This window comes from Anser anser (assembly GCF_964211835.1).
Source record: "Anser anser genome assembly, contig: HAP1_SCAFFOLD_410, whole genome shotgun sequence".
Classification (NCBI taxonomy): Eukaryota; Metazoa; Chordata; class Aves; order Anseriformes; family Anatidae; genus Anser; species Anser anser.
Genome location: NW_028154192.1, coordinates 26,221 through 34,947, shown reverse-complemented (window position 1 = coordinate 34,947; position 8,727 = coordinate 26,221). Strand labels below are relative to the sequence as shown.

Below are 8,727 nucleotides of genomic sequence, written 5' to 3'. Positions count from 1 at the left end.
ATCCTCCTCCCGCCTCCCTGGCCTCGCGCCGACGGCCCCGGCCGCACCCCGTGCCCCGGCACCCTGTCTTTTTGCCCCAAAACCCCGCCTTTTCGCCCCAAATCCCGCGGCGGCCGCGCTCTCGTCGCCCCGCTGCCGTCGCGAGGCCGAGGCCGCGCCGAGCTCGTCGCCCGCGGCGCCCGGACCCGCGGCCTCCACCGGCCCGGTGCCGGCCTCCGCCTGCCGACGGCCTCCTCCCGATGGCCTCCCTGCGCCGCCGGCCTCCTCGTGTCGCCGGCCTCCGCCTGCTCGCGTCCCCGCGACGCCGGCCTCCGCGTGCCGGCCTCCCCGCGCCGCCGGCCTCCTCGTGTCGCCGGCCTCCGCCTGCTCGCGTCCTCGTGCCGGCCTCCCCGTGCTGCTGACCTCCTCCCGCCGGCCTCCCCGTGCCGCTGGCCTCCCCACACGACCAGCCTCCTGCCGGCCTCCCCACGCCGCCGGCCTCCGCCTCCTCGCGTCCCCGCGCCGCCGGCCTCCTCGTGCTGCCGTCCCCACGCCGCCGGCCTCCTCTTGGCCCCGGCCTCCTCCTCCTCGCGTCCGCACGCCGCCAGCCTCCTCCTGCCGGCCTCCCTGCGCTGCTGGCGTCGTCGTCGTGCCGCCGGCCTCCCCGTGCCGCCGGCCTCCTCCCGCTCGGCCTCGCGTCCGCGGGGCAAAGCCGGCGCCGGCCTCCGCGGAGCCCCCCCGGAGACGCGGCCTCCGGCCTCCGTCCCGTGTCCGCGCGGCCGCCCGCTCCCGGCCGCGTCCTCAAATTTTGCTGGAGGCCGCCGGCCTCCGCCCCCGATAAGCCACGCGCGTTAACGCACTGCTCGTCCCGCGGCTGGGTTTTGGGGCAAAACGCGCCCGTTTTGGGGCGAAAAGTGCCCATTTTGGGGCGAAAAGCGCCCGTCTTGGGGCAAAACGCGCCATTTGGGGGCGATAAGCGCCCATTTTGGGGCAAAACGCGCCCGTTTGGGGGCAAAACGCACCCGTTTGGGGGCGAAAAGTGCCCATTTTGGGGTGAAAAGCGCCCGTTTTGGGGCAAAACACGCCCGTTTGGGGGTGAAAAGTGCCCATTTGGGGGCAAAACGCGCCCGTTTGGGGGCGAAAAGTGCCCATTTTGGGGTGAAAAGCGCCCCTTTTGGGACAAAATGCACCCGTTTGGGGGTGAAAAGCGCCCGTTTTGGGGCGAAACGCAGCCGTTTGGGGGTGAAACGTGCCTGTTTGGGGGCAAAAGGTGCCTTTTTTGGGGCGAAAGACGCCTGTTTCGGGGTAAAAGGAGTCTGCGTCCGTTGAAAGACGTCCGTTTCGAGGCAGAAGGCGCCGGTTTTGGGGCGAAAGGTGCTCGTTTTGGGACGAAAGACGCGTGTTCCGGGAGAAGCGGCTCGTTTTGGGGTGAAAGGCGCCTGTTCTGGGGCAGAAGGTGTTTATTTTGGTGCAAAAGACGTGAGTTTTGGGGCAGGAGGCGTGTGGTCTGTGCGAAGGCTCTTGTTTTGGGGCAGAACACGCCTGTTTTGGGGAAAACGCACGTGTTTCGGAGCAGAAAGGGCCTGTTTCGGGGCAAAATCTGCTTGTTTTGGGGCAAGAGGCGTCCGTTTCGGGTCAAAACACGCCAGTTTCGGGGCAGAAGGCGCCCATTTTGGGGTAAAATCCGCCTGTTTTGGGGCAGGAGGCGTCCTTTCGAGTTAACGTGCACCTGCTTGGAGGCAAAACGCACCTGTTTGGGGCGGGAGGCGCCTGTTTTGGGTCAAAATGCTGCAGTTTTGGGGCAGAAGGTGCCCGTTTCGGGTCAAAACACACTTGTTTTGGGGCAGAAAGGGTCCGTTTTGGGGCAAAACGTGCCTGTTTTGGATAAAATGTGCCCGTTTTGGGGCGGAAGGCGCCGGTTTGGAGTTAAAGCGCACTTGTTTCGGGGCAGAAGGCGCCCGTTTCAGGTCAAAAGGAACTGGTTTTGGGGCAGAAAGCGTCTGTTCCGGGGCAAAACGTGCGTCTTCGGGGGTGAAAGGTGCCTATTTTGGGGCAGAAGGTGGTGGTTTGGGGTCCAAACGTGCCCGTTTCGGGTCAGAAGGCGCCCGTTTCAGGGCAAAAGCCGCCTGTTTCGGGTCCGAAGGCTCCCGTTTTGGGTTAGAATGTGCCTGTTTTGGGGCAGAAGGCTCCCGTTTCGGGTCAGAAGCCGCCTGTTTCGGGTCCGAAGGCTCCTGTTTTGAGTCCGAATGCTCCCGTTTCAGGGCAAAAGCCGCCTGTTTCAGGTCCGAACGCTCCCTTTTTGGGTTAGAACGTGCCTTTTTTGGGGCAGAAGCCACCTGTTTTGGGTCCGAAGGCTCCCATTTTGGGTTAGAACATGCCTGTTTTGGGGCAGAAGGCCCCCGTTTCAGGGCAGAAGCTGCCTGTTTCGGGTCTGAAGGCTCCCGTTTTGAGTCCGAATGCTCCCATTTTGTGTCCGAAGGCTCCCGTGTCAGGGCAAAAGCCGCCTGTTTCAGGTCCGAACGCTCCCGTTTTGGGTTAGAACGTGCCTTTTTTGGGGCAGAAGCCACCTGTTTTGGGTCCGAAGGCTCCTATTTTGGGTTAGAACATGCCTGTTTTGGGGCAGAAGGCCCCTGTTTCAGGGCAGAAGCCGCCCGTTTCGGGTCCGAAGGCTCCCGTTTTGGGTCCCAACACGCCCGTTTTGGGTCCGAACTCTCCCGTTCCGGCTCAGACCCCCCCCGGTTCGTTCCCCCGCCCCCCCTAACCCCCCTCCTCTGTCCCCCCAGGGAAGAGCAGGCGGAGGAGGAGCCCCTGCCGGCCCTCCCGGAGCGTCCCCCCAAGGCCAAGAAATCCCGCAAGGAGCAGCAGCGCCGCGACGACGACGACGACGGCAGCGACCCCCCCGACCCCCCGAGCCCTCGGGGGCCGAACCGGCGGAAGCGGGCAAAGCCGAGAGCTCGGAGGGTCCCGGGGGGGGCGGGGGGGCGGCGGCGCCGGCCGCCCCGGAGCCTTCGGCCTCCCCCAAGCAGCGCCGCTCCATCATCCGCGACCGCGGCCCCATGTACGACGACCCCACGCTGCCCGAGGGCTGGACCCGCAAGCTGAAGCAGCGCAAGTCCGGGCGCTCGGCCGGCAAGTACGACGTCTACCTGATCAAGTGAGTGCGGGGCTGGGGGGGGGGGGTCCTGGGGGGGTGCTCGGAGCCCCCCCCGCCCCATCACCGCCCTCCTTTTGCTCTCTTTTCTCTCCCCCCCCCCCCCCAACCTCGTGGCGGCAGCCCGCAGGGGAAAGCCTTCCGCTCCAAGGTGGAGCTGATCGCCTACTTCGAGAAGGTGGGCGACACCTCGCTGGACCCCAACGACTTCGACTTCACCGTCACCGGGCGCGGGAGCCCCTCCCGGCGCGAGCAGCGGCCCCCCAAAAAACCCAAAGCCCCCAAAAGCCCCGGCACGGGACGGGGACGCGGGCGCCCCAAGGGCAGCGGGGCGGCGCGCCCCAAAACGGCGGCGGCGGCGGAGGCCGGGGGGGGCACGCCGCTGAAGCGGGCGATGGAGAAGAGCGCCGGCAAGCTGCTGGTCAAGATGCCCTTCGCCGGGGGGGGGACGACGACGACGACGACGGCGGCGGCGGGGGGGGCACCGGTGACCGCCCCCCCCCCCCAATCCGGCCCGGTGCTGGCGGCCAAGCGCCCCGGGAGGAAGAGGAAGGCGGACGCCGACAGCCACGCCGTGCCCAAAAAGCGAGGCCGAAAGCCCGGGGGGGCCGCTGGGGGGGGCGGCGGCGGCGGCGCGGGAGGAGGAGGAGGAGGAGGAGGAGGCGGCGGCGGAGGAGGAGGAAGCAGCGGCGGGGGGGGCCCGGCCGGCTCGCCCCCCCCCGAAGCCAAGAAGAAGACGGCGGCCGCCCCCCCGGCGGTGCAGGAGACGGTGCTGCCCATCAAGAAGCGCAAAACCCGCGAGGCGGCGGCGGCGCCCCCCCCCCCCGAGACCCCCCCGGCCCCCCCCGAGCGCGGCGGCACCGGGGGGGGCGGCGGCGGAGGAGGCGGCGCCCCCCCCCCCGGCGGGGGGACCCCCAAGGGACCCAGGAGCGCCCGCAGCCCCGGGCGGCGCAGCAAAGAGGGGAGCCCCAAAGGGCGGGGGGGCAAGCGGGGAACCCCCCCCCCGCCGCCGCCGCCGCCCCCCCCGCCCCCCCCGCCGCCGCCCCCCCCCCCCGCTGCCGCCGCTGCTGCCGCCGCCGCCGCCCCCCCCCCCCGAGCCCCAGGACAGCGCCAGCGCCGCCCCCCCCCCGCCGCGGCCGGCTCAGGACCTCAGGGGGGGGCGCGCGGAGGAGCGGGGGGGGCCCCCCGACGGCTGCGCCAAGGAGCCGGCTAAGACTCACCCCCCCCCGCCGCCCCCCCCCCACAAACCGCGGGGGGAGGCCGAGCACAAAGACACTGCCCCCCCCCCGGCCTCCTCTTCTTCCTCTTCTTCTTCCTCCTCCTCTTCCTCGGCGGCGGCGCCCCCCCCCAGCGCGGCCGTGCCCCGGCCCCCCCCCCGCGACGAGGCGGTCGACACCAGGACGCCTGTGCCCGAGCGCGTCAGCTGACTGTGAGCCCCCCCCCCCGGGACCCCCCCTCACCCCCAAAACCCCCCCTCCCCGTTTATTGCCCCCCCCCCGACACACAGACAGACCCGCGGACAGACCCCCCACCCCCCCCCGTGCACCACGCAGGCAGCCCCACGCACGCCCCCCCCTCGCCCGCCGCCGCCCCCCCGCCCCAAAAATTCCCCCATTTTGTCATCGACCCCCCCGATTACGTCATCAGCCCCCCCATATTGTCATCAGCCCCCCATTACGTCATCAACCCCCCCCTATCGTCATCAGCTCCCCCGTATCGCCGTCGTACCCCCCCATACCGTCATTGCCCCCCCGTTGTCATCGTCCCCCCCATATCGTCATCGTCCCCCCCCGTATCGTCATTGTCGCCCCCCCCGTGTCGTCGTTACCCCCATATCGTGTTCCCCCCCACCCCGTATCGTCGTCGCCCCCCCATATCGTCGTCGCCGCCCCATATCGTCGTCGCCCCCCCCGTGCCGTCACCGCCGTCCCCCCCCGGCCCCGTTTTTACGAGCGAAAAGCACAGCGAGGGGCACGGAGCCCCCCCCCCCCTTTACAGGGAGCCCCCCCCCCCAAATTTTGCACTTTGGCCTCCGGGAGGGGGGGTCCTGGGGGCACCGCCCCCCCCCTCCCCCTTGGCGCCGCTCGCGTGCCCCCGGGGACTTTTGCACTACCGGGGCCGGGGGGATCCGGCCGCCGGCCAATGGGAGGGGGCGCCGCTGGGGCGGGATCCGGTCGCCGGCCAATGGGGAGGGAGGATGGGAGCGGGGCGGGGCTGGCGTTTGGCCAATGGGGGCGGAGGCGGCGGCTGGGCGGGGCAGGAAGGGGGCTCCGGCCAATGGGGAGCGATGGCGGAGTGGGATCCGCTCGCGAGCCAATCGGGAGCGAGTTCCTGTAGGGGCGGGGGCCGGTGGTCAGCCAATGGGGAGCGGGTTCCTGTTGAGGTGGGGTCCAGTGGTCAGCCAATCAGGAGCGGGGGCAGGAGCTGGTCTCGAGCCAATCAGGAGCGAGCTGCAGCGGTGCAGGATCTGGTCTCGAGCCAATCAGGAGTGAGCTGCGGGGATGTGGGATCTGGGCTCGAGCCAATCAGAAGGGGGCAGGGGGCGGGGCAGGATCGAGACTCAAGCCAATCGGGAACGACCTCCGGTTGGGTTGGGAGCCAGCGTTGAGCCAATCAGGAACGGGTTCCCCTTGAGCTGGGATCCAGTGTTCGGCCAATCAGGAGCGGCATGCTGCAGGGGCAGGAGCCAATGGGGAGCAGCGTCCGGGCGAGCTGGGATCCAGTGCCGGGCCAATCAGGAGCGGCGCTGGGCGGGGCGAGGTGGCTGCCAGGCCAATCCTGGGCCACCGATTCGCGGCGGGACCAAGTCCTCGGCCAATCAGGAGCGAGCTGGGGGGGATCCGGCCTCCACCCGGCCAGCAGCGACTCTGGGTCGAGATGGGATCCGGCCAGGATCCAATCGGGAGTGACGTTGGATTGGAGGGGCGGATCCGGTTTCCATCCAGTGGGGAGTCGGGCCGGGCGGGGGCGGGATCCGGTCTTCAGCCAATCAGGGGGCGTTCTGGGAAGGGCTGGGCCAATCAGGAGCCAGGCCGGGCTGGGGCAGGATCCAGTCTTCAGCCAATCAGGAGTCATTCTGGGTAGGCCTGGTGCCAATCAGGAGCCAGGCCGGGTTGGGGGCGGGATCGAGCGCAGAGCCAATCAGGAGTGGCGCTGGGTTGGGGAAGGATCTAGTGTGGAGCCAATCAGGCGTGGTTCTGGGCTGGGAAGGGACACAGGGCAGAGCCAATTGGGAGTGACCTTGGCTTGGGGCGGGATCTACCATGGAGCCAATCAGGAGAGAGTGTGGGTCTCGGCGGGGGGGGAACCATCAGAGCCAATCAGGAGCGACTGTGAGCTGGGGGGGATCCGGTGTCCGTCCAATAGGAAGTGACGGCGGCCCCCGGGGGAGGGGGGCTCCTCCCCCCAGACCCCCAAAATCGCGCGATTTCCCCCCAGACCCCGGGCGGGGGGGTGGGGTGGGGGGGCTCCGTCCTGCACTTTACCGGTCCCGGGGGTGTTGGGGGGGGGTCCCCTGGGGGGGGGGAATCCATTGGGGGGGGGATCCATGGGGGGGCCCCCCCGCGCCGTTCTTCCACGCCGCCCCGCGGGGCCCCCCCCGTCCCTGTCTTCCCGCACGGGACTGTTAGCGCTTGGCCCCCCCCCCCCAAAATATTCCCTGAGACCCCCCCCCGCACCGGGACCCCCCCCCCGCTCCTCATGGCAATAAGGGGGGGCCCCGCCCGGCCCCTTTTTGCTAAAAAAAACAAACAAAAACCACGAGAAAAGAGCAAAAAAAAAAAAAAAAAACAGAATAAAAACCGAAAAACCCGGAGCCCGCGCGGGGGGGGTGGGGGGGGGCGCGGGGGGGGGCGCGGGGGGGGGCGCCGGGGCCTATTTATTGTGCACCCCCCGCCGCAGGCGTCCCCGTGTCTGTGCCGCAGTCAGCTATAAACCTGTGTAACCCCCGCCTGCGCCCGTCCTTCCGGGGGGGGCGGGGGGGCCGGGGGGATCCCGGCAGATCCCGGGGGGGGGTCTCGAGGGGATCCCGGGGGTGGGTCCCAGGTGGGGACCGAGTTCCGACCGAGTGGGTCCCGGGATCCCTTTGGCGTGGGGGGTGCCGAGATGGGGGGGGGGGGGGGGGTGCGGGTGGATCCCGGGCGGATCCCGGGCTGCTGGCACGGTGCCGGTGGATCCCGGTCACTGCAAGCGGTGGCAGCGGATCCCGGTTGCATCAGGTCACACCGGTGGATCCCGCTCGCGTCAGCGGACCCCAGTTGCATCTGGTCCCACCAGCGGATCCCGGTCGCATCAGGTCGCACCAGCGGATCCCCGCAGCTCCCGGTGGCACCGGCAGATCCCACGTCCTTCAGGCGGTGACTGGATCCCAGAAGCTCCAGCCGGCACCTGTTGATCCCAAGGCACTCCAGGCCGCACCAGTGGATCCCAGTTGCTCCAGATCTCGCCAGTAGATCCCAGCCACGCGAGGCCGCACCAGTGGGTCCCAGCTGCTCCGTGCGGTGCCAGTGGATCCCAGCACCTCCAGGTGGAACCAGTGGATCCCGGTTGCGCCAGGCCACTCCAGTGGAACCCAGCAGCTCCAGTGGATCCCAGACACTCCAGGTCACACCACTGGATCCCAGCAGCCCACCGGATCCCAGCAGCTCCAGGCCACACCGGCGGATCCCAGCAGCTCAGTTGGGTCCCAGTCATCCCGGGTCCCACCAGCGGATCCAGCAGCTCCAGCTCCCACCAGTGGATCCCAGGCACTCCAGGACACTCCAGTGGATCCCAGCAGTTCCAGTGGATCCCAGCAGCTCAACTGGGTCTCAGTCATCCCAGCTCCCACCAGTGGATCCCAGTCACTCCAGGACGCTCCAGTGGATCCCAGCAGCTCCAGTGGATGCCGGTTACTCCGGACCCCCTCCCCCAGTGGATCCCAGTCGCCCCAGCTCCCCCCCAGCGGATCCCAGCCCAGTTACTCCAGCTCACACCAGTGGATCCCAACCCCCCCGCCCCCCCCCAGTGGCTCCCGATCTCCGCAGCAGCTCTCGGCCCCGCTCCGTGGAGCCGTGACATCACCGCCGTGACGTCACGCCCATCGCCGACGTCATCCTCCCGTCTGCGTCATCGCCCCGATGACGTCACGGCGGGGGGGGGGGCGGGGCCGGCTCCTTCCCGCCGGCCGCGCTCCCCGAGCCACGCTCAAGATGGCGAGCGGTAACCATGGCAACGCCGCGGCGCCGGGGCGGCGCTTCCGCCACACTCAAGATGGCGGCGGGGAGGTGGCGGGGTGGGGCCGCGCATGCGCAGCGCGGAGGCCTCTTAAAGGGGCCGCGGGGAGCGGGCGGTGCCCCGGGGCGGGCCGGGGACGGCTCCGGGACCCCCGGGGGGCACCGGGAGGGGCTCGGGGGGGAGGGAGGGGACAGGGACCCCGAACCCCCATTTATTTACCGCGGGGCCTGCCAATAAAGCCGTGCCGCTCTCACACCGGTGCCTTCACTGCGAGGCGGGGGGCGGAGGGAGGCGCTGACGGGAACCGGGCCCCCCCCAGGACACCGCCCCCCCCCCTCCCCTCCCGCCGCCATTTTGGCCGCCACCCTGAGGGGAGTCCCGTC

At 69.8% G+C, this 8,727-nt stretch overlaps 1 protein-coding gene across 1 annotated transcript in view; it reads left to right on the top strand.

Annotated features, from left to right (window-relative positions):
- Nucleotides 1-4,471, top strand: part of MECP2 (methyl-CpG binding protein 2) — a 6,554-nt gene extending 2,083 nt beyond the window's left edge. Inside the window, exons 2-3 of the mRNA XM_083852753.1 lie at nt 2,763-3,133; nt 3,254-4,471. Of these exons, the coding sequence (XP_083708879.1) occupies nt 3,036-3,133; nt 3,254-4,343 (1,188 nt within the window). The 5' untranslated portion in view covers nt 2,763-3,035 and the 3' untranslated portion in view covers nt 4,344-4,471. The remainder of the gene's footprint in view (nt 1-2,762; nt 3,134-3,253) is intronic.
- Nucleotides 4,472-8,727: the final 4,256 nt, after the last annotated feature.